Below are 26,479 nucleotides of genomic sequence, written 5' to 3' on the forward strand. Positions count from 1 at the left end.
TTATTTGATTGTCTCTGCTGCTGCTCTTTGTACTCTGTATTGCTTTTATGCTTTTGTTTTAAATTTTTAATCCGATTTGTTGTATATATTTAGCTTAAAGTTTTAATTATGTCTTGTTTTTAAATTCTGCTGTAAACCGCCTTGGGATTATTTTAATGGAAGACGGTATATAAATTTAACAATAAACAAACAAACAAACAAACAACACTGACACAAACTGTTTCCATTTTTTTAATAGTTGCTTTAAAATGGACAGTGAATCCAAAATACAAAGCAGACCATTTTCTGCCTAAAATGAATCCAAAATACAAAGCAGATCATTTTCTGCCTAACAACTGTAAATGTCTTAACTGTAACTTTAAATACATTTTCACTTCAATTTGTGCTCAAGGGACTACCAGTGCAATTACTGTGAGGTGGTTGACAAGAGCAAACAACGCAGTACAAAAGAGCATCAAGACACTTGTTCGGCCCAGTCATTCAGACACCAGTGAGAATTTACTGGCACAAAAGCATTCATAATTGTTGGAAGCACAGTGTTTGCTGGTGTTCATCTCAAAATATTTTACAGCTGCCTGCTAACCAAGTTTAGTATAATACTATCTATGCATTTCTGAAACATTTTAAAAAGCTTTCTGGATATTTCAATCCTTTGCCTACAAGTTCCAAGAAAGAACTAATTAGAAAGGAAACTGGGCCTCCAAGTCAAAAATCTGGAATTTTTGATTTTCAACATTGCATTCCCCCGCTCTCCCCACAACACCTGGATATAATTTAGGTGCGTATAAAGATCAAAATGATATCCTTTTAAGTCACTAAATGCTTGCCCAAGAGTACATACAATCTGAATCATTCGTTATACAGCATGTAACCTATCAAGCCAAGCACAGTCTACAAGCCATGTATTATGGTGTGCTAGGTGGTCAATTCCCCCCCACCCCACCCCCAAATTTTACAGTCCCAGGAAGGCAGAAAACACAGGATGTTTACTGAGCCCTGGCAGGTAGTTATACATAGCTGATGGGTTGTGGTCAGTTTGGTGGGTCACAATGGTGCAAGTCTGGCCTCCTGCTACCTCACTAGCATCAGACAGCTGAGATACTATATTGGGGGACCGGGAAGAGAGAAGACAAATTCTCTGGAATGCATTTCTATTAAAAAAGAGAGATAGCTGTATCTGGAGAAGGCTCCATGTTATTTCTGCATGAAGTCCTTGTCTAATTAAACAGTTTGAAACACTCACACGTACAAAACCCAGACATATAAAACTTCACTTCAACAAGTTTCATTGCTGACTTAAAAGCCTAGCAAACAAGAATGAAGCTCCTGTTTACAAGTTATTGAGTATAAGCGATTTAAGAAAGATACATACAGAAACATGTGAAAGTCAACTATGAAAAATTTATGAAAAACTGCAAGGTTGCTTGTGACCCAAGCCAAGTGAAAAAATTGTAACAGTAGTACCTTCAAGACAATTAGTAGTAGAGATGTGCAAATAGATTCAAGTTGAATTAATCCGAGCTTGAATCAGGGTGATTCAAGTTATTTGAACTTGAATAGAATCACCCTTAGAATAAAGGGCCTGATTCCAGTTTGAATCAAATAGACCTGGATTCCACTCAAATCAATTCAAGTGATTCACATGCTATTTCCCCCCCGGGGAGGGCAGTCCTCCAAGGTGGGCTGACATGCTATGCTGGGGACGGAGGACTGGTCTACTTGCTGACCCCAAGCAGTAGATCAGCTCTCCTTGGGGAAAATGGCACTCGAATAACTCAAATCGATTCAAGTGGTTCAAGGTCAATTCATCAAAACAACCAGGCAAGCTGGCTGTTTCAGCAAATTAATTCAAGGATTTTGCAATTCGATTCAAGCTTTGAATATGCAGTTCTTTGAATCAGAATTGCAAAATCTGATTCGTGCATATCTCTAGTCAGTGGCTCTACATAAAGAATTAAGAAAAGTAGACGTTTTGTAGGAAGGAATCCAAGATTAAGATGGTTTCTGGAGTTTGGCAGCATAGGTTACTTATTGTCCCTTTTAGTCACTGAATATATTACATTTTCACAACAATGTTCACATTGCTCATCTGAATTAAAACATGTTGTATATTAAAATATTGGGAGGGCAACCCTCTGCTACTAGAAAATGAAATAGCAGGTATAATTTAGCAAAAGGTAAACATCTTTACACCCACTGAAATAAATGGAAGTTGAACAAATGCTTAAACATCTCTCATTTTGACTAGAGCATGCCCCAAATAAGTTATAATTAACAATAATAGTCAAGTCTTCCTTCACATTTTGCTGCTACCAGAAAATATTTCAATTATGCTTTTTAAAAGTTAGGGTTTTGTTTTCTTAATAAGCAAACTAAACCACAATAAAATTGATCATATATATAAAATCACAATATAATCTCTCATTTTATCCTTTATATTAGAAAAAATCTAACATGATGCATATTATCCAGATATGAATTCTAGTTTACAAAAAAGAGGCTACATTGAGCCACATGGCAGTAGTAGACTGTAGACATAGTTCATGGGCAACATAACCTGTGAGCGCCCCACTGAAATGGGGTTTGCACAAGAAAATTACAGTGTACTGAGCTCAAAAGGCCATTGCAGGTAGCTTCTTACTACACAATTTTTCTTATACACAATTGTCATTTCACATCATTGGGAAAGGGAAACAAACTTTTATGGCCACATACACACAAGCCACTTTTGGCCACCAAAGGCACTCTCACTGCTCTCTTATTCTGTTTTCTTGGCATGTCTTTTCTTAACACTCTCCAACACCTCTCCACCAGCAGGACGGTCAGAGACTGAGGAGGTGCCATTATGAGGTACTCTAGCCTCACCCTTCACTTTTGAAGGTGGCTGCAAACCAAAGAGAAGGTAGCCCAGTGCTTTCTCCAGTGGAGCAAATGGAGAAGACGTGGATCCTGTCAGCATCCCAGTTACCTGCAACACACATAGTCAGGGCATCAGTTTCTCAATTGACACAGAACCAACCCAGGTAAGTCCTCCCCTTCCCCCAACAAAATTGGCCCTTGGCAGAATTGTAGACCAATTCACAACACCTGCATGTTTATTTTTAAATTTTAAATACTTGCATACTACTTTCCCCCATAGCTCAAAGCGGTTTACGAACAGTAAAGATACCAAACACAGAATTATACATTTAAAATGTTATATCAATTAAGTAAACTGTAATGGCTTTATTGTTAAACAGCTACAGAAAGAGAGACCTGTTCAGCCAAACGGAATGTGAAACAAGTGGACCCATGCCAAATGTATAAGAAGGATAGTTTGCTCTCTTAACCATTCTTCAACATGGGATACCATAACTGAAATAGTACAGTTGCAGATCTCATCAAAGACTGGTTTATTGACGAATATGTCAGTTTGAATTGGGTTGCCAAGAACATGTGGATGACACCTAATAAAAAAAAACCCTTTTCCGTCCAAATCCAGGGAAGATTCTAAATAAGTGCCTGGGATCAGTGGTGGACTGGGCCTAGGCTAGCAAACTAAGAATCAATCTAGAGGTGCTTTTGGAAAAGTGGAAAAACTAATCTGCACCCATTCTGAAGGACCAGGATTCCAGTCTGAGGGTGCTTCTGGAACTGCTTTGCTCCTGGATGTTAGCAGTTGTGACCAGGAGTGCCTTTGGCTTAGTTTAGCTCCTGGAGAAGACAACTGGCCACTGTCACCCATGCCTTGGTCACACCTAGGCTTGTCTACAGGAATTTACTTTGCATGGGGCTGCCTCTGAAGAGTATTTGGAAATTGCACCTGGTACAAAACGCTGCAGCCAAACATTGTTGCTCAAATGCAGGGAACTCAAATGCAGGGATCATGTTATTCTCCACCCATTGCTGGGCATAATTCAAAGCACTGGTTATCACCTTTAAAGGGCCCAGGTAAGAACTCCATTTTTCCATATGCACCCACTTGCTTGTTAAGTTCTGAAGTAGAGACCTCAGTCAGTGTTCCACCACTTTTGGAGGTGTGGTTGATAGCAACTCAGGGTTTTTGCTAATGGCATGGCAGCTACATGCTGGAACTCCCTCATGTGGAGGTCAATTATCCCTACTCTGTGGGCCTATTGGTGGGCTGCAAAGATCTTTTTAGTCTGGCAGATGTTTGACCTTAGCCAAGGAGTTTGCTGGACCCTTGCTTCTCTATATTTATTTTATGCTGCTGCTCACACTATATTTTTTTCAAACTTGAAAGTTATCCAGGCCAGAATAGTTTGTTCAGGATCCAAGTGACCTCGTTTCTCCCACAGAGGGACAAGAGGCACACTACTGATTTTATGTCATTTTATGATTTTATGTCATTTGACAGTAGCTATAGAACACGCAGTAAGGATGTTCTCACAAGCAACCAAGTCTGGGCTTGGCTACCCATTAGAACTGCTGGGATCCATGTGAATCCTGGAGTTGCCATGCCATCAAACCTGGCTCCACAGCCCAGCTATTAACCAGGATTAAAGGTGCGAGTGTGCCCTGCGATCGTGTGACCACTCGGGCTGCTTGCAGCCCATGCGGTCACAGAGATGGGTGCCAAGAGCATCCGTCTCATGGGGGAATCTGCCAATTAGTTCTTATTGTGAGATTCCTGGAGAATGGAGGCATTGTCCCAGCCTCCAGAAAGCTGTGTGGCTCCCAGGACATCCACTTGTGTGCGTGGCAGGGCCATGCAGCCAGGCCATGGTGCCGAGGGCATGGAGATCATCTGGAGGAAGGTAAGTTTTGTGCAGCCTTTCCCCGCCACCTGCCCCGCCTTTGGTTGTGTGAATACCTTTAATATATGATTGTGCATTACTAATACCACCAGTAGATAAGATGAACACAAAAAAACCCCACCCATATAAAACAATCACTTAATAGATACTGTGAAGCACCACAACTTCTCAAGAACCCAAATCTCCAAAATTCTTACCTTTGTGCCCACCAAGAAGATGGTGTAAAGCAACATGAGGTTGGGCTTTTCTATTGGAAGATAATACATGTGCTGCATGGTGAAGAGTACTGCCCCTACCATGCTGAATTTCACAGGGCTGGGAAAGAGAACACACAACAGACAGAAAGTAAGGCATATTTTCAATCCCAGTTCTCCCTCTGCCCACCTCAAAGAAGTATTCACAAACCTCTCAATATTAATGGTAACGTTTTTATTTGTAAAGCAGTACACACACACACAATTTAGGCTTACAAACAGAACATCAGCTTTCTAATCAGCAAGTCAACTAACCAATGTTTTAAGTTTAGATGGGTTTGTTGGTAGGGACTAATTTTAATTGGCTGGCTGTAAGTTAAGGGCAGGTTTAATTTTTTAAATGTTCTTTTGGGTCTAGTGTATGAAAAAGTGTGTGTGTGTGGGGGGGGGGGGGGAGAATTAGTTCAGGTCAGATTTTATTTCTGTATCAGCCATATACCATAACAAAAAATGGGATGCATAGAAACAGAAAACATACACCAGGAATGGGGAAGGGAAAAACCATTAAAGGGTCTTCTTTTCTAAGAATGAGTGAGACTCACTCTATCAACAAGTTATTGATTTGTTCCTTCACTATCTGAATATGGGTTACCCATATCAAGTTTCAAGTAATAAGCACATTATATATAAGAAATTTCTGTAGAGCTATTCAGCTGATTCTCCCAAAGCAGTCCATAAATCTATATTTAACACACTACAGTATGAGACATCAACAATATAAACAAGTGCTGCAGAAAATACAATCCATCAAAAGGTAAATTTCCTTAATAAGCATGGTAAAACCAAGCCACTACATATAACCTTTTAGAGCACTGAAACTGAGGAGGAGTCGCTTCCAGTCTCTGTAGTCGATACTGAGCTAGATAGACCAATGATCTGAGACTCAGTTGAAGGCAGCTTTCTATGTAAATGAGATTTTGTTCCTAGAATTGTGCAACTTTATTTCAACATTGTGCAAATACCGAACCTCTTAATAATGCCCACTTTGCAACAGCTTAAATGAGAGCCTGATGAACATGAGTGTTCATCAGGATTGAATATTTTGTTATTTTTATTTATTTTTTAAATTAATCATTCATTACATTTTTACTTCACTCCAAGGAGTCCAAGGTAGTATACATGATTTTCTCTATTTTCTCTGATTTTCACCTCCTGCTAACTTGGCAAAGAGGCACCTTTGAATGTGGTGATTCTCTTTATTTAGCAGGGGGAAAGTAACTGGCCCTATCCACCCCAGCACAGTACCTCCAGTGACTGCTTCTGGTGTCTATCTTATGTTTCTTTTTAGATTGTGAGCCCTTTGGGGACAGGGAATCATCTTATTTATTTGTTATTTCCCTGAGCCATTTTTGGAAGGAAGGTATAGAAACTGAAATAACAACAACAACAACAACCATGTTCAAATTATTAACTGGAATAATAGCAGATGAAGTAATGCAACACTTATTAACTAACAAACAGCTTCCAGTTGAACAGAAAGGAAATTGTCCAAATACCAGAGGCACAAAAGACCAGCTGCTGATTGACAAAATGAATTTAGAAAATTGCAAGAGAAGAAAAACAAATCTAAGTGTTGCATGGATTGACAACAAGAAAGCCTTCGACTCATTGCCTCACACATGGATACTAAAATGTTTAGAAACAACTGGTGTCAGCAAAAACATTCAGATATTTATTTAAAAAGCAATGAGCATGTGGAGTACACAGTTAACAATCAATGGCGAGACACTTGGACAGGTTAGCATTAGAAGAGGTATTTTCCAAGGGGACTCACTATCCCCTCTGTTGTTTGTAATCGCCATGACTCCACTTTCACAAATACTAAACAAAACAGGCCTCGGATACAAAACATCTAAAACATCAAGTAAAATCAACCATCTGCTGTACATGGATGATTTGAAGTTGTATGGAAAGTCCCAGTCAGAAATCGAATCACTGTTAAACGCTGTCCGTATATTCAGTCGCGATATAGTAATTGAGTTTGGACTAGACAAGTGTGCTGCATTAATAATGAACAGAGGAAAAATAAGAAAAACAGAACTGCCCAATGGAAGCAACATCAAGAACCTGGAAGAGAAAGAACATTACAAATACTTAGGCATTCTCCAGGCTGATAACATTGCACACGCTGAAGTTAAAAGAAAAAATGGAAGTGAATACATCAGGAGAGTTAGAAAAATCCTCAAGTCCAAACTCAGTGGCGGGAACACCATACACGCCATAAACACCTGGGCTATACCTGTTATCAGATACACTGCAGGAATAATAGACTGGACCCAGGCAGAGCTAGAGACGCTAGATCGTAAGACCAGAAAAATCATGACCATCAAACATGCTCTGCACCCCCGCGGTGATGTCGATAGGCTATACCTCCCTCGCAGCTCAGGTGGAAGAGGAATGCTGCAAGTCCATCAAACAGCAGAGGAGGAGAAAAGAGGCCTTGCAGAATATATAAAGGACAGTAAAGAAGATGTACTTAAAATGGTCAATAACGCGAAACAATTCAACACCAATGAAACAAAGCAGGCCTACAGGAAAGAACAAGTCAAGAGCCAAGCAGAAAAATGGAAAAATAAGCCCCTGCATGGTCATTATTTGAACAATATAAGTGGAAAATCAGACATCACCAAAACCTGGCAATGGCTTAAGAATGGCAACTTGAACAAATGCAATAAGAACAAAAGTCAAAAAATCAACCACAAACAGCAAGTGCCGCCTTTGTAAAGAAGCAGATGAAACAGTGGACCACCTAATCAGCTGTTGTAAAAAGGTCGCACAGAACAAAGGCATGACAAGGTAGCAGGGATGATACACTGGAACATCTGCAAAAAATACAAGCTACCTGTAGCCAAAAATTGGTGGGACCATAAAATCGAAAAAGTTGTAGAAAATGAAGTTGCAAAAATATTATGGGACTTCCGACTACAAACAGACAAACATCTGCCACACAATATACCAGATATAACTGTAGTCGAGAAGAAAGAAAAATAAGTTAAAATAATCGACATAGCAATACCAGGGGACAGCAGAATAGAAGAAAAAGAAATAATAAAAAACACAAAATACAAAGATCTACAAATTGAAATTGAAAGGCTGTGGCAGAAAAAGACCAAAATAATCCCAGTGGTAACTGGCACCCTAGGTGCAATTCCAAAACAACTTGAAGAGCACCTCAACACCATAGGGGCCACAGAAATCACCATCAGCCAGTTACAAAAAGCAGCTTTACTGGGAACAGCCTATATTCTGCGACGATATCTATAACAGCAGCAACAACATTGACGATAAAATTCTGGCATCCCAGGTCCTTGGGAAGGACTCGATGTCTGGATAAAACAAACCAGTCAATAGCACCTGTCTGACTGTGTAAAATAAAATAATAATAATAAAAAGTAGTCCCATTTTATCCTCACGATAATCTTATGAGGGTAAATTGTGCCTTTAAATTACTTTTGAATTACAACACTAAAGGCCCATTTACATGTTATGTTCAACATTTCTACCAGCGTACAGAGGTACAGAGCTGTACACAGGTGCAGTCATTCACATGTTTTTATTTTATTTTATTTTATTTTTTACTTATCTGATATGCGTATCTCTAGGTGGTGTACACAATTTAAAATATAAAACAGAGTAAAAACCATTAGAACAATTTCACAGAATAAAAAGTAAAAACATTTTCACAGGATAAAAACTAAACAGTTAAAAATTAATTTCAGTTAAAAGCCTGAGAAAATAGGTGTGTCCTAAGGGCCTTCCTAAAAGCAATCAGAGATGGAGATGCTCTTATTTCAAGAGGGAGCATATTCCAGACCCTGGGGAATATGTCCCGAGTCGCCACCAAACCAGCCGGTGGTAACCATAACTGGACCTCCCCATATAATCTAATAGGCAGCTGAGCTCATGACAAAGAAGGTATGTTATGTTGAACACAGGCACAGAAGTACACTTCCTACCATGCATCCAGGTACACTTTTAAAATGAACACAGGTACAGTCATTCACCCAAACACATGTACAAGCTGTACAGTCACCTGTACACTCATACAGCACAATGTCTGAAAACACACTAAGGTCGTACGTGGCAAGCCCCGCCTCCGCCACAACCAATGAAAATGGGGGGCGGGGCTTACAGTACAACCTTTGTCCAAGGCGGGAATGGCAGTGGAGATGGTGATGACAGGTCATGGCGCTGGCGGTGGAGGGAGCTGCAAAAGCTCCTTCCATGGGCCTGTATTTTGGGGCTCTGAGAGAGCCCCAAAATGGGCCGTAAATGACCCAACCTGTCATTGGGCAGCAGGTGGGCCAACGGAAGGAGCTTCTGCCACCATCTCCACTGCCAGCGCCCTGTCGTCACCCATCCTCTCTGCTGCCATAGGGAGGCTTAAGGGCCAAATAGGCAGGTGGGGGCCAGGAAGGTTTTGCCACCCCTACTGCCATCCTGAATGGCAGGGGGTGGCTGGGGCGGGAGGAAGGCAGCACAAGGAGCCAGATCGGTTGCAGGGAGAGGGAGACAGGAAGAACTAGCATGCAGATGCTCTGCGCTGGGCCAGCTAGTAGTGTCTGAATTGGGCTTAACTGAAAGTGGTAACTGTTGACTTTTTTCAGTGTATGCCTCTGGCTTGTGGTCGGAGGGCAGGAGCTGCAATAAATACTTCTGTAGGTTGAAATTCTGCCTCAATCACAGCCTGCCATCCCCTGTCCTTTTTAAAACTTTGGCTACAAAGCATTCAGTTAAGGTAGATTCCCCATGACGATTCAGGAAAGTGAGGGCCTCATTTGTCCTGCAAGCCCCCTAGTGGAGATGCTTCAATTTTTGGTGCACTTCCTAGTATATATTTTGAATGAGACTTCCTGGTTGTGTGTGCATCTGGTTATTTTCATATGTCTGCGAACAAAATTTCGTCTTCACTTGTTTAAAGGTGAGAGGGAAAGCTAGAAAAACAGCATATGTTCCAAAGCTCTGGGGTGACAAATGAAGAGGTCCTGCTTCTTAAAGAAGTGAATCAGGCTTCCAAGAAAGTAAGAATATGAAGCAAGGCCTCACCAGCTAATCTTAAACATCAAGGCGGGTCACATAGGAGAAGGCACTCTCAAAAATACCCAAGGCTCAAATGGTTTAGGGTAGGCCTGTTCAACATTGGCCCCCGCCAGCTATTTTTGGTCTACAATTCCCATAAACCCCAGCCACAGTGGCCAATAGCCAGGGATTATGGGAGTTGTAGGCCAACATCTGCAGGAGGGCTGAAGTTGAGCAGCCCTGGTTTAGGGCTTTATAACTCTAAGCCAGTACTTGGAACTGAGCCCAGAAACACATTGGCTACCAATGTTTCAAAACAGGTTTGTTTAAAATTTGACTAGTTAACAGTCTGCATAGCTGAAAGGCAAATGATTAGTAACTCAAAGTATTTTAACATCAATTGTCAATCTACGAAATGTTGGCAGTCTGTTCATAATAAAAAATGACTTCTATTTTTTCTACTGTACAGCCTCTATTTTTTATTGAACTTTTAAATAACATTGTTTGGCATTTACACTCTATTTGAACATTCAAAAATACTTCATATCTATTATCTCTGTGATCCTTGCAACAGCCTTGCAAGTTGGTTGAGTATTCCTACTCCCATATTGCCTCAGCTTCCCATCTGTAATAATGGCTTGCCTAAGATCGCCCAGTGAGTTAGTTCATGGCTGAGGTGTGAATTGAACAGAGGCTCAACCAGTTCACACATCTGCCACTGCACTACATTAATTTAGCTTATTACTCTGCGTCAGTTCTTCCTTCTCCATTGTTCTATAGAACAGGGATTCTCAATGTTGGGTCCCCAGATGTTATTGGACTTCAACTCCCATAATCCCCAGTCCCAGTGGCCTTTAGTCGGGGATTATTGGAGTTGAAGTCCAATAACATCAGGGGACCCAACGTTGAGAATCCCTGCTATAGATGAACTTTTTTGCATATGGTTATGACAACAGCTGCCAAGAAAGGGGTTGAAAGCTTAGCAGAAAAGACTGCAGTGTGTGTGAGAGTGTGTGTGTGTGCGCGTGCGTGTGTGTACACGCATGCAAAAGAGGCAAGTCACACCTCAGTTTAAGATGCATCTTGACTCTTCAGCAGAGCTAAAGGCTGTGGAGGAGTCTTCAAGAAAAGCTCCAGCTATCTGCTCAGTTATCCCTGAACAGATAGGACTTTGTTGGATTGCTTCTAAAGAGTTTAGGTGGAAGAACACATACTCCCATATTCTGAGACCCAGCCACTGCTTGTTCTTAAAAGCCTGGGAGATTTTCTTCTTTCTGAATTTATTTTTAATTGACTTTAAATTTCAGTAGTATAGTTCTGGATGATAGCATTCACATACATAAAATCTAACCCTTTTCCGAATCCTACTAAGCTCCTGACTCAATGATATTGCCGCAAGATGAGCTCCTTACAAAACATTTCTCCTTTCATCAGCTTTAGTGCACTGCTTTTTTTTTTTTAAAGCACACATTCAAAGCTTTATTTTTCCTTGGCCAGCATATATTTTTAAAAGTTAAAAAAAAAAAGTATCTGTGGTGCATTAAACTGACAGAAATTATATTTTTCATCATCGCTGAAGGATTTAGGTCACACTCAAAAAGGACAGCTCATGCCACAATAAAACTGGGCGGGGGTCAGGAGGGAGAAGAGAAAAAGCTTACTTTTGGCAACAGCTCCACTTGCATTTCTGCGTTTCTCTCCTGTCATTCTTTATTACCTAGGATAGTGGCATGGAAGCAGGGTGCCTAAGTGCTTTTGCGCCCCTGCTGCTTTTATCACACCAGAAGTCACAACCCTGTTTTCAAAATAATTGTTTCCCGAAAAAAAGAAAGAAAGCGCCAGTCAGGAAGGGCAAGGGGACTTTAAAATGCCCACCATGAGTTCATTTCCCCTTTTTAGTGGCTGGCTGTGGCCTGCCAGCCAGTTTCAGTCCTTACATCCTATGGCAAAAGTTAAATTGGGAGTGATTTAACATTCCCAATTTAGCTATTGCAAGCCTGAGCTGAAAGCTGTAATTCAAGCAGTATTGCCTGCATGTGCCAGAGGCATGCTTCTCACAGCATACTAATGAAAGTCACTTCAGAGCAGGCTTTCATATCTTTACAAACCCTGAACTTTTATTTCTGATTAATTACAGTTACTGTTTGGAAGCTGGCACTTGTTAGAAACTAATGAAGTGCCTATCACTATGACAGGCAGGGGGTGTGCAAGCGAAGGCAGGGCCAGTATTCTGCAGGAACCCATGGCCAGTGCAGACAAAACTGTACAGTATCAGGACTTGGGGGGGGGGGGAGCATAGGTTTATCTACTGCCATAACTAGGCCCTAAAGTGTAGCACTTTTCTTTTGCCCACGAGAGGGAATGGCAATCATTTCTTAGAGCAGAGCTGCACAACCTTGGCCCTCCAGTTGTTTTTGGACTACAACTCCCATCACCACTATTTATTTATTTTTGTTTGTTTTGTTTTGTTTTGTTTATTTAACACACTTCTATATCGCCCAAAACTCACGTCTCTGGGTGGTTTACAACAAGCAAGCAAAAAGCTAAAACATTAGTTAAAATAAACGACCAAAAAAAATCCAACTTAAAAGAGTTGTTAAAAGTTAAAACATTACAATTTAAATTTTTAAAACAACATTTTAAAATGATGCTAAAACTTTAAACCATATTTATTAAAAGCCTGAGTGAATAGGTGCATCTTTAAAGACTTTTTAAAAGTTGTCAGAGATGGGGAGGCTCTGACACAGGTCACTGAGGCTAACAGTCAGGGTTGATGAGAGTTTTAATGCAGTATAGGCAGGAGGGCTGAAGATGTGCAGCCCTGTCTTAAGAAACATCAACAGGTCACCCTTGAGGACTCACGGCAGTTCAAACACAAGCAGTCCTTTCCCTTCTCCTACATGTAAAGTGAGAATTCCCTTCAAAATACAATGCAATAACAAAAATCTAGATCAAGTAGGAAATTACTGTTATCAAGGGGAAAACGTTTATCATGATAACAACCAAACAAAAGAAATCCGAAACCACATAGGACAAGCAAGAACAAAATTCAACCAAATGAAGATCGTCCTCTGCGAGAGTAAACTAGTTTTGCAACTCAGATTTGGAATGATGAAATGCTACATCTGGTCTCTTATTCTATATGGATGTGAAACCTGAACCATCAAGAAAGCAGCACATTGAAAAATGGAAGCCTTTGAGATGTGGTGTCTCAGAAGAATACTCAAGATTAGATGGACTAGCAGAACAAATGAAGACGAACTCCAAAAAGCAAAAACACATAAATAATACAGACAATCAAGAGACGTAAACTGGAGTATTGTGGACATATCCTGAGAGGAGTAAAATATCAAATACTACAACTAACGCTAGAAGGAAAGCTAGCAGGAAAAAGATCAAGAGAAAGGAGGATGAAGAGATGGAAGAAAGAAATGGCTAGAAATTGACACACAAGATATCATCCATGATTCTAGAGGCTGCGATCCATGACTTTTGCTGGCTGCCAACCTCCCAAGTGGAAAAGGCACATGATGAAAGAGAGAAAGCATCCCAAAGAAATCAGGAGATGAGGGAGCTCTTTTCTATTTGCCTCAAGCTGGCTCAGGAATTATCCAGTATTTTTCCCACATGGCAGGGAGGAGAAGAATCTGCTTCTCGATCCATTTAAAGGCTTAATAAATGCAAAAATTGCTAACCCATACATTCCCACCTGCCAACTCCTAGCCCCCCCAAACATTCTACCCTCTTCCCTTTATTTACAGCTCCCTGGAGTGGCAACCAAGTGGGGAGGTTTTCCCCCCTTTCTTTTCCCCCGGTGCCAAAAGCAGCAGTAAGGGCAGCAGTCCTTGGAGAGACTACAAGTCCCAAGGGCCACTATGAATTTCTCTTTATTCCTGGCATGCTAAGCAACAGGAGGATACAGGGGGTGGGGGGAGGAGAGGAAATAACTATTGAGCTTATTCTGAGAATGATGGTAGCAAAGAAGCACTTCCCTGCCACTATTGCATCCTTGGAGTGTGATCCAGCGAAGCTTTTCCATATTGGCCTTCTCCAGCATGGCCTCAGAGAGAAGTGAGAGAAGCTTCAAATGGCCACTGTGACCTGTTTGCAAAGCCTTTTCAGGATAAAATAGCTCACATCCACTGCAGTTTTGACACCACTAGTTCTGAGTTCAGTCTCATGGATGCTGTTCATCTAGTATTGACACAGGGGGCCCAAGTGGTTTCCATGGTGCACAGTGCCTACCCTCAGGTTAATGCAAGATACCAGCTACAACCTCTTCTGGACAGATCTAACTTTGCCACTATTATCCATGCACTAGTAAACTCTAGATTAGATTCTTGCAATGTATTGTATGTGGGTCTGGCCACTGAAGCCTTCTTAGAAACTTCAGCTAGTACAAAACTCCACAGCCAGATTTCTAAATGGGACTGGTTATCCAGAACATTTTCCACCAGCCCTTATACAGCTACACTAACTACTGGTCCATTTCTGGACACAATTCAAAGTGCTGGTGCTCATCTATAAAAGCCTAAGTGGCTGAAATGACCTCAGAGGTCATTTCTGCCTACCCCCGACCCGCGGATACATGAGTCTTAATGGGTTTTTGCCATTTCCCCCCGCATATACCGAGGTCGGTTGTCAATTACACAACTGCAGATACACAAAAACACAGATGTTGGGTCTGCGGATAACAGGGTTCTCCTTTATGCTGCTCTGATAGTTTTATTCAAGGAGGGCCTAAAAATAACCACCGGCTCAGGAGCTGTGGGAAACATATTCCTTTTCCCAGAGATCCAGGAGCCCAGAACAGTGACTGACATCCAGACTATCATTGCACATGCCACATAAACAAACACGATTTTTTGCTGACACCTGCCCCCCACCTGAAGTCCTCTGTGCCTCCTGAAAATCCCTAGGAGGTTCAGAGACATTTTCAGGAGACACAGAGGGGAACTGGCAGAAGGAAGGCTGAGACTAGCAAAAATTACCCTGTCCCTGTTATGTACACAACAAATTATTCAGTGCACAAAATATTAGTCTGGATGTCTGCTATTTGTTATAGTACCATTCTAGGGCCTAATCCAATCTGCACAAGCAGATCTCATTGCTGCTGCCAGGGAAGTTTTGGGCCAAGAGAAAGAGGCTGCAGGAGAGGAAATTTCAGGAGGAGAGATTTGCAGAGCTTGTTGCATGCCTAACAACATCACTGGGAGAGGGACAAAATTCAGATCTTAGAATGGTCATAAGCTAAAAAAAACCAAACAAATTTAGACCCTATCTGAAAGAGAGTCCAAATTACCTCTTTTTAGCCTAGGCTATTCCAAATCAGCCCCTGGGAAACTTGTCCATCACCAATTTTAACCTAGTGTTTCAGTGCTTTTCTACTGTTGTTTATTGTACAGATTGCTTTCTGTCTGCTTCTGTGTTTTTAACGTATTCTACTGTTGGTTTTATTCTGGTTTTCACTTATAAAGTGCCTTGAACAGATCATAAACAAGCAACTTGCCATTCTATATAAAAGTAGCATGTTAACACCAAAGGCACCTTGGAGAATTGCAAAAGCTTTGGCTCAGGCTGCTGATATCTAGGTGAACAAGTGCATAAAGATGGTGCAATGTACTGGATAGGGAACTGAATTTGGTCTAGGGAGAAGCTCACTGGATGGCCTTGGACAAATTTCTCTCTCAGCCCACCTACTGCAGGCTTGCAATTACCCCACTTTATCCTAGCAGATGGGATATATGTGATATACCCCGAGAGCTCCCTGGAGGAAGGGTGAATCCCAATGTGATCTGGGGGTGGGGGGAGATAAAGATTTTCCACAAAAGCTGGTTATATTCAAAAGCAACATTCAGAAAAAGAATACTGTAGATGTAGAATACTGTAGAGTAGATGTAACATTCTCACCAATATGTAGCTTAGCATGTTCATTAAAATGCTACACAAGTTTTAATTATGTTCAACTACTAAAATATGAAGGTTAGCAAAGCCCCACCACTAGTTAATGGCATTTTCTTATTGTCCAACCTAACCTTTTACCTGCATAGGCTACACTTCTAAGAGAGAGAAAAATCAACCCCCAACCCCACACATACACACACAAGAAATTACAAGCCTCTTAGCAAAGCAAGAAGTGCTCACTTACAGTACTCCTTTTTATAGCAGTGGTTTTCAAACCCCCTGTGGTTTTCTGGGGAACACTTGGATTTCTTCAAGTTCATTTGGAATGCATTTATCAAAACAGAAGATCAGTAAGGAGAGGCAACCTTCCCTGAAGGACTACTTGTTCAGGATTACCAACCTTCTTCTGTGATGTGCAGTTGAAGGGGTGTGTATTGTAGGGTGAACACTCAATTCACCAAGGGCAGGGGTCAGCAACCTGTGGCACAGCAACCCATAGCGGGACACAAAATGATTGTGAGTGGCACTCACACTGCTGAGAAGACCAGCCACTACAATGTCCGCTGCCTGCCTCTGGCTTGTGTGTCGCTGCTTGCTGCAGCAGGCAGTGGACATCCAGGATCCGAGGCAGCGGTCTCTCTGGCTGTGCTGGCTCTCTTGAATGTGTACGCTCTAAAAACAAACAATAACGACGAACACAAGTGAGAGAGAGCCAGCAAAGTCAGAGAGGCCTCTGCCAATCCTGGATGTCCGCTGCCTGCTACAGCAAGTAGTGACACACAGCCAGCAGCAGACATCAGGTATCATAGTAGCCAGTCTTGCTCCCACACACTCTCTCTCTTCCCCTCCAGCAACTAACCTCTGTGCTTTGATTGCTCCTGATATGGGGGAGAAAAAGCACAAAAGTGTGCTGAAGAAGAGAGAGGCAGACCAGCTGGTGATGCTTAACACTGGCTGCAGACAGTGCTGAATGCCACCAGGAAGAAGGGAGATGGTGATAAGCATAGGGCTTGCAGCCCAGCGGTGAGTCCAACAGTTGGGGGCATGGGGAGTGGCACGGCCAGTTTGATGCAAGGAGTGGGGTGAGGGTAATGAGGTGGGGGTGAGTGGGCCCCCTAGAACATGGCCTAGAATCCACAGCAGTATGCAAAGGTTCTGAATTAGGGGTTCCTTAGCAAACTAGTATGGAAAGCTTCTTCTCAAGGATGGAAATTTGAAAATCACTATTTTATAGCATTCCTTTTGAAGAGGCAAGTTTCCGAAGAGCTACTCATTCAAGACCTTCAATACAAAGAGAGAGAACATTCTCAGAACTGTGACAATTGTAATATGCTTTTCACCAGCTTACTTGGACATCTTCAGCAGTTCATTAGTTTCAGGCTTCCATACACCTCTCACCAACTGTTCAAAGTTAGATATTAGGCCTCCGCCAGCTCCTGATAATTCAATAAAAATTATTACATGTGAAAATTGCTTCAAAAAGGTTGGAAATACTCAATCCTGCTTCTAGTTAGGACAACTGCAGCACTCTCACATTACTTTAAACAGTGGCAGGATATGGCCCCCAAGATATAGACATGAACACAATGACCTACTTTATAGCTACTGAAATTGGATCCTCTGTTTGAGACTGCTTAGAAAGTGTCCTATTCTCAGAGGGCAAGCCCTAATATTTCTCTCTCGCACAAAATTTACCCGGAATCATCTTAAATTCTGTCAAAGCTGAACAAAGAAAAATGTAGGCAGCCAAAATCACTAGACACTGTGTAGTTCAGATTCCGTAATTGTCTCATTTAGCAAGAAACCAGTATGCTTCAAAGGAGACGCTCCTCTCTCTTGTGGGAGACACACAATATGAAATTTTAAAGTAGCAAGTATAACATCTCTTATTATGCATGCTAGCTATGCAGATGAAACCTGTGCAGCAGGGGTTAGCAACTAGAAGCCACTGGGCAAAAATATGACTCTCAGAGGAATTGCACCTCCCCAAACCACTCCTCCCTCTGCCAGTCCAAAGGCTTGAGAAGTCTGTTGAGGGTGAGGAATATTCTGCAATGGGACCAGTCAGTGAGCTACTTTATGAGGTGGCGTCTTGGCGAAGCACCATCCCTTCACAGTGACTCACCAAGTAAAACTAGTTGCGGACCAGCATGTTACAAAAAACAAAACAAACAAAAGCAGATTCACACAGTGCAACTTTCCACATAATGACTGCAACTCTTGGTCCATTTCTGAAGCTTGCCACAACAGCTCAGTACACACAAGCAACAGGATAAAACTTCACATACAGCCAATTGAATGAACTGGTTGCACAAGCAACGAAGAGGCTGGTTTGTGTCCCGCAAAGCCACTTGCTTAGTCACATGTGGCAAACAGAGGATGGCCTCTAGGTAGCCAGGCAGGGAAACTTGAATGGGTCTTTACCCCACAAATGGTCAACATACAACCTATATGGCAGGAAGGTGGATCTACGCACAAGTGGACCTAATCAACTGAAGATTATCCAAATAGAAAAGGCCTGATTTAAAAGCTGGGGGTGTAATGAGCAAAGGCAAGGAACCATTGTGGTAAGAAGGCACTTGTTCAAGCCTTTAATGTTTGTTTCATTGTCATGTAGTTTACATGATTTTTTTAAATAGATAAGAATATAATATAAGAAAAAAGATTTGATCAAGACGATGGACAAGAGAAAAACCTCCTCTGTAGTAGAGCTAACAGAAAAATGAAGGACCCTTATTGTTCTCATACTTGGCTCAGGGACTGTATGTTTATGGCTAAGAACATAACCAGCTCTTGCCCAAATGAAGCATTAGCCACTAAAACTGAAAAAGAAATCAAGATCTCTTACCCAAAGGCCATAGATAGCATTGTGCGCCTAAAGCTGCAATCTTACACATGCATACTCTTCCTCTGAAGTCAGAGGTATCGACTTGTGAGTAAACGTGGGTAGAATTAGGCTTCTTGGCCTTAAGGAAGAGTCAAGAAAGAGAAACAAACAACAGCTTGAACTGAAGTCTGTTTTTCCTCAGAGAACATTCTTGGTTGAAGAGAATAGCCCTTGTTAAGAGTATCAAAAGTCCCTATTAAAGGAAGATTTAAATGTTCAAAAATCAGTTAAAGGAAAAGGGAGAGAAGATTTCACAAATTACCTCTTGCCCAGCCAACTATTATCATGATTATCCAGGCATTTTTGTAGTGGCTGTGTGCATGCGCAACTCCACCCATTACTTTCCATGTTCTAGTAACTTCCGCCATCCCTGCAATAACCAGTCGAACAGGCAGACCAGAAACAAAGCAGTAGGCCAAATCATGTGGACAATAAAATACAAGATACCTGGAAAAAAAGGGAAAGTTTCAACCTTAGGAACTGGAATATTTTCACAACTGAAGTATGCCAAAAAAGTAAAATTAGTTCAGAACTGCTCTCAAATCAAAAGGTTAAATAATCATTGTGGCAGTATTAGTGCTGGCAAGTGGTTAAAGCTATCTAGTCAATTAATCATCAGGCTTTAACTAACTGAATACATATTACTCAATAAAGGTGCCTCTTTGAAAATGACAGAATAAGGGAACAATTTCTATTAAGCATGAGATTTTTTAAAAAAGTTGTGATTATTGGAATCCCTCAGCCCCAATTATCCCCTCCCAAGTTCTTCCACAGCCAAATAATCTAACCACGAACCACTCCAGTTCATAGTTATTATTAGACTAGTATTTTTAAGCCCGTTAAAATAATGGGCGCTAGTTGCTGCTGCACCACCACGGTGACCACCCGCCCTTGCTGCGGCCGCCGGCTCGCCTCCGCCGCCGCCGCCGCCGCGCCTCCGCCGCCGGCTTCCCCTCCTGGCCCCCTCCCGGTTCCCACATGTCGGCATTTGAGCTTCTTGCGGCCGCTTCAGCGACAGGGCCAGCCCCGCCGCTGCCGCCTCCGCCCTCCCCGGTCCCCGCTTCTCCTCCTTTCGCACGGAGAGGCAACATGGCCGCCTGGTGCCTGCGGCCGTATCTTTCTCAGACGTTCTGGGCATGCGCTCTGCCGAGAAAGACACAGGCGCAGAGACACGGGCGCACACCCAAGCCTTTTATTATAGAGGATGAGCAACTGCTACTCACCTAGCTTCAGATCTCAGCAGTCAGTACTATAAGGTAATCATGCTACGGACTGTACCCGTTCAGAGCTAGGGGAGCAGGAAAGTGTTCCTCTACCTCCAGAGCTCAGTAGTCTTGTACCACAGCGCTATTCTCAATTTATTATCCTTTCAATTCCCAATGGGGCCCTCAACTCATTATTCCCTATTTTAGTTTATTTAATGAATTTCTATACTGCCCAAAACGTACGTCTCTGGACGGTTCACAATAAAAACACAATCAAAACAAAATTTAAACATTAAAATAATTTAAAACTTAAAACAAGTTAAAAGTATTAAAACTGTAAATCTAATTAAAGGCCTGGGTGAACAGTTGTGTCTTGATTGGCTTTTTTAAAGCTGTCAGACATGGAAGCTCTTATTTCGACAGGCAGTGCATTCCAAAGCTCGGGCAGCAGAGGAGAAGGCCTGTCCCCATCAGACGAGCCAGTGGCAACTGGAGACAAACGTCTCCAGATAATCTTAATGGGTGGTGGGAATCATGGCAAAGAAGACACTCTCTTAAATACACAGGGCCTAAGTCATTTAGGGCTTTATAGGTTATAACCAGCACCTTGAATTTTGCCCGGAAGCTTATCGGCAGCCAGTGTAGCTCTTTCAATATAGGGGTAATATGGTATCTCCAAGATGACCCAGAAACCAACCTGATCGCCGCGTTCTGTACCAAATGCAGTTTCCAGACTACATACAAAGGCAGACCCACATAGAAAGCATTTCAGTAGCCAAGCCTGGAGGTTACCAGCATATGTACCATTGTTTTGAGATCATATATCTCAAGAAATGGACACAGCCAGCGTATCAACCAAAGCTGATAGAAGGCACCTCTGGCCACCACCTCAACCTGGGGAACCAGAGAGAGATTGGGATCCAGAAGCACCCCCAGACTGCATACCTTCTGGGGAAGTGTGACCCCATCCAGAACAGGCAGATCAAACTCATCTCCCAAATTCCAACCTCAGTCAGTAAGTACCTCTGTCTTATCTGGATTAAGCCTCAGTTTGTTATCCCGCATCCATTCTTTTACTGTCTCCAGGCAGGCATTTAATGGTTATGCCTTCACCCGACGATGATGACATGGAGAAATAGATTTGAGTGTCATCAGCATACTGATAACACCCTGCACCAAAACCCCTGATGATATCTCCCAGTGGTTTCATGTAGATGTTAAACAACATTGGAAGACAACATGGAGCCCTGAGGCTTCATACAAAAGTTCAGATTTTGAAGAACAACAGTCTCCAATGGTCACCATCTGGAACCTGCCCAAAAAGTAGGAGCAGAAACACAGCAAGGATGCTAGGGTCAATAGTACTGAATGTCATCGAGGGATACAAAAGGACCAACAGAGTCACACTCCCTCTGCTGATTCCCAATTGGAGACCATCCTTCAGGCCGACCAAGGCAGTCTCTACCGCATAGCGTGCCCGAAAGCCAGTCTGAAATGGTTCTAGATAATCAGTTTTCACCAAAACTGCCTTGAGCTGGGAGGCCACCATGCTCTCAATCACCTTGCCCAACCACAGAAGGTTGGAGATATGCCTATAGTTGCTTAACTCCGAGGGGTCCAACGCAGGCTTCTTTAGAAGAGGTCTAATAATTGCCTCCTTAAGACAAGGAGGCATCCTGCCCTCCCTCAGAGAAGCATTTATAATCTCTACCAGGCCTTCTACAACAACCCCCTGCCAGATAGTATATGCTATGTTGGGCAAAGGTCAAGAGAACAGGTGGTAGGCTGCGCCATTCCAAGCAGCTTGTCCACATCCTCAGGAGTCACAAACTGGAACTCATCCAGCCTAATGACATAAGAAGAGTTGCTGGACACCTCCACATCAGACAATGCAGTAATTGTGGAGTATGAGTCTCTAAGTCAGCCTGAATACGAGATTTTGTCCATTAAAAATGTCAGAGCGGGTAACTGATGGTTCCTGATTCATGGGAGGAGGGGCATTTATTAGCCCTCTCGCAAGCTGGATGTGAGCTTGCAGACACAATACATGCAGAAAAGAATTGTTTCTTTGCCACACGTATTGCCTGAGCACAGATCTTCAAATCCGCTCTATGTTGTAATCTGTCGGAACTGAGTCGAGTCTTTCTCCATTTATGCTCCAGTCATCTACCTTGTCGCTTTAGCCCCGTAGTTCTTTTGTGTACCAAGGGGCCAATTTTGAAGCGAGTTGGAGAGGATGCTTAGGAGCGATCATGTCTACTGCCCTGGGGAGCCTGCTGTTCCAGTTATCCACTGGGGCATCAACCGGATCACCAGCAGAGCCAACACTAAATCCCTCCAAGCCTTCTTGGAATCTGATTGGATCCAATAACCTTCTCAGGCAGACAATCCTAATAGACCCCTCACCCCTGCAAACTAAAAGTCTTTAATAAATAAAATGGGAATCCCAAGAGTACTGGAGAGTACACAAGATATTCTGCTATTGATTATAACTGAAAACAAATTTGGATTCCCTCAATCTTCATCATGTTTTCTCCCCAGCATTCCTGAGATGTAGACATTACAGTATTGCCATATAAAGATAAACAACTAAGCTGGAGAAAATAACTTGACCAGTGCTATACATGGAGTTCTATGGCTGAAAATCCTTACGTGTACTCAAGGGAAGATGAGTGCCCATGCACACATGAGTAACACAAAACCACAGTGCAGCAGGGAAAGGAACTGTGGGACAGGGATCCAGCAGGTACTAGAGCAGACTGAAGTAGTGGGAAAGGAGCACAGGGGAAATCGAGGAGGAAAAGAGTAAGATGAAATGGGTGGGGGTGGGGCAGGAGAGAGCAAGTACAGATTCTATTTTTACATGCTATTTTCAGAATCTGCTTGCAATATTGGTACTGAACACCAATGAATTCATCACAAATTCAGATTCATATACACCTGGGCTGGCAACATGTTTCAGCATAGAGGAGAAAAGGGACAGATGCCACTTGCAGTCACAGCTCATCCCAATGAACCAGGGGATGCCAAATAAGGCACAGTTGCCTTGGAATCCAGCAGCTCTCTCCGCCACTGCCATGTTAACTAGAGCCATGCTGCCTGCAGACTGACCATCCGTCAGGTAGAGCTGTGCAGGCTGGGTAAATCACTGACCACCCCACACAGCTGTACCTGATGAATAGCCAGCTTGCAGGCAGCATAGCTCTCATTAATGCCTGGGCAAGATGGGAGAGAGGCACACAACTGGAGCTGCCGGGAACTGGAGGTAGCTGCACCCTACCGGGCACCCACTCCCACCCTGGCTCATTAGGACAAGCCTCTACTGGTCACTCATGAGTGAGATCTTCCACACCAATGCTTGAGCACGCAGAGGCCCAGCTGGAGCTATTCTTCCTCCTCAAAAAAGGAGAAGGAAACCTGAATCAGGCCTCCGTGAATTCAGGCATTTATGTGAAGTGCTCAGTTCACAAGTAATCACATTGCCACTGCTTCTCCACCCAGAGGTGCTCTTCTGAGCCAAAGACCAGGGCCTCCACACCCATGGTGGAACCCAAATCCTTTTTAGTCGGTCCCAGGTGGTGTGAGAGCATTAAGGATACTGTATATTGCCGGGGGGGGGGGCTCCAAAAGCCTTTAGGTCTAGGCCCCAAAATTACCTAGGTGCACCTCTGTCTCCACCACTGTTGACCCAGGCATATATGCGTCAGGCCTATGAAAAACTGCACACTATTGCCAAGTCAGCAGAAGCTTCCCAGTCATACCTTGGCCCTTTTCTTGCTGACACAAGTGCAGCAAATGGCACGATTCCATGTGCAAGGAGCATGGTACTCCGCTTTCCAGAGCGTTTTTGTGGAATAAGCCTTCTTCTAATGGCTCACAGGTACCACAAAACAGCACCCTGCGGCTGCTCCACACTGCATCATGGCTGCTGTGCTTGTGCACAGACACTCAAAGAATTGGTACAGCTCGCCCCTTACCCAGTAAGCCAACTAGAGCACAGTGAGGGGTAAGTGCACCCTTCCCCACTCTTAAAGAAGCACCCCCCTCTGCCATCGAACCACCCCCGCCTGGTTCCATACACATCCCTAAAGCCAGCCGCTACTTGTGCTGCACAGGCAGGGACTCAAAAGCTTATCACATAGGCAGAGAAAGTTTTACAGTAGTTATTTATTTTTGCATTCATTCATTCAATTTATATACTGCCCTTCCTAAAGTGGCTCAACTGGGTTCCAAGCATTACGTCTTTTGGGACAACTCACATGTGGACCTCTTACCTACTGTTACATTTCCAGTCACTTCCAGCTGGTTTTATATTTCAACAGCTGCAAGAGAGCAACAATGGCAAACTGTACGCAAACGAGGTTCACCTTTGAACAAGTTCCTGTCTGGCTCGATAATGGCAAAATTAACCCTCACAATTGCATTCATGTGTCCATGGTCATATTAAACCAGAGTACTAAATTGCTTCCATTCTGACTCTGCTTTTTCATTGCTAATGGCACAGAAGCAGAACTATAGCAAAGTGGCCACCAAATGTTCACATATGCCAACAACAGTTTAAAAGTTTTCATACCATACATGGTCCCCATGTTATTAACTTTCAAAACTGCAAGGCTCAAGAAGTGTTTCAGGAAGTATCTGTAAGCATCATCACTACAGTTCAAGGACTTTCCTGAAATCAAATATTGTGCTTTGAAAATTTCTTAGTTGGTAAAACTTACTAATATAATGATATGCAATGGCTCTAATTGCATATTAGAGCCTCTCTAAGGAGAGGAGAACTGGGCTTGTGGTAGCAAGCATGAGTTGTCTCTTTACCTAAGCAGAGTCTGCCCTGGTTGCATATGAATGGAAGATTTATTTATTTATTTATTTATTTGTATGCCGCCCTTCCAAAATGACTTGATGTGTGAGCACTAAGATTACCCTTAGAGGATGGAGCAGTTCTGGGAAGAGCAGAAGGTTCCAAGTTCCTTCCCTAGCATCTCCAAGATAGGACAAGATTTATTTATTTTTTTAATACGACAAAAAAATTTTTATTGAACCAACAAACTACCAAAGCATACAGTACGTTACCAAAGCACAATTATATACAAAGTGGTTGTTTGTACATCATATAACTACAAAGATTTACAAACAAGGATTTGGTAACCCATAGGGTTATAAAGTATATGCAGGCAGTACTGTAACTCGGGGGGGGGGGATTACAAGGCACATCAGGTAATCGGGGGGGTTACATCCAACGTCCATTTCCACAATTTGTCCCATTGCTGTTTAGAAGAGATACACTTGTCTTTTTGCACATAACCATGCAAACTTTTCCAGAAGAAACTTACTGTCTCATCTACGGGAACCTCTTGGTTGCGTATTCCCTCCCTATTCCTATGCAGGAGCATTGCATAAATGACATACAGGTTTACTAACCCCATTACGAGAAGGGGAACGTTCCAATTCCCTAGTATGGGGGCACCCGTTCTGTCCTGTTTCCTTGAAAGTTTCTTTCTGGGCCCTCAAAAAGAGGTTCTATCGCTCAAACCCAAGGTTAGTTCTTCCCAAGTCTGTTTTTCCAAATCAGGCCGCTCTAACAACTTGCTTACTCCCTGCCACACTCTTTTGGCTAACATACACTCTTTTAAGAAATGTGAGTGGGTTTTCCCTGAATGTCTTGCCTAGCTCACTAGCTTTCTGTTTGCAGGTGATTTTAGGACACTCTTGCTTGTCCTCTGGGAGCCATGGCTTAGCTGCATTAAGCGGCAGTACTTGGTGGTATAAACGCCACCTCGTTTCCCATAAATGAAAAGGGACCTTTTTCTCCTTAAAGAGAGTGATAGGGTGATCGGGTTGCAACAAGTACTGTGACGTGCAGTGTCTGTAGCGTTTACGTTCTAAATTGGGTTTTAAAAAACCCACTTCTAGAATCTTTCCATAAATTGTTTTCCTTAGCTGCTTAACTGAGGAGGATCCTTTAAATAGATCCGGTTCAACCTTCCATTTTTTTAGTGTGAATAACAAATCTCTCAAGTAGTCGGGTGGTCTCTTTTCAATAATGGTGTGATATTACCATTGAAAGAACCTTTCCCCCACCACGCTATGCCCCATGCTGACTTTCGCCAATGTAGAGCGAAAAGATCCAAGATAGGGCTGAGAGAGATTCCTGCCTGCAACCTTGGAATAGCCACTGTGTAGACAATATTGAGCTAGATGGACCAATGGTCTGACTCAGTATATAGCAGTTTCCTATGTTCCTAAACAATGACTTTCAGCCAAGATGATCCAAGTTGGTTAAATGATTCACAGAAATATTAGGGCTACAGATTTACCATACACACATATACGCATGCATGTGCTCTCTCTCATATATGTTTGCTGCTGCTTTACAAATATCTATGCTTTATTCTCCATAATATGTCAAGATCTAAAATATTAATGCTTTTGTTTACGAAACTACATAGA

At 42.6% G+C, this 26,479-nt stretch overlaps 1 protein-coding gene across 3 annotated transcripts in view; it reads right to left on the minus strand.

The window, feature by feature from the left end:
- Positions 1–215: 215 nt before the first annotated feature.
- Positions 216–26,479, minus strand: part of TMEM38B (transmembrane protein 38B) — a 43,238-nt gene continuing 16,974 nt past the window's right edge. For all 3 annotated transcript variants that reach the window (XM_053301629.1, XM_053301626.1, XM_053301628.1), the window contains exons 3-6: positions 19,084–19,268; positions 17,283–17,370; positions 4,955–5,072; positions 216–2,968 (exon numbers count right to left, since the gene is read on the minus strand). In XM_053301629.1, the coding sequence (XP_053157604.1) occupies positions 2,759–2,968; positions 4,955–5,072; positions 17,283–17,370; positions 19,084–19,268 (601 nt within the window). In that variant the 3' untranslated portion in view covers positions 216–2,758. The remainder of the gene's footprint in view (positions 2,969–4,954; positions 5,073–17,282; positions 17,371–19,083; positions 19,269–26,479) is intronic.

The sequence above is a fragment of the Hemicordylus capensis genome, chromosome 2 (genome assembly GCF_027244095.1).
Source record: "Hemicordylus capensis ecotype Gifberg chromosome 2, rHemCap1.1.pri, whole genome shotgun sequence".
NCBI classification, from domain to species: domain Eukaryota; kingdom Metazoa; phylum Chordata; class Lepidosauria; order Squamata; family Cordylidae; genus Hemicordylus; species Hemicordylus capensis.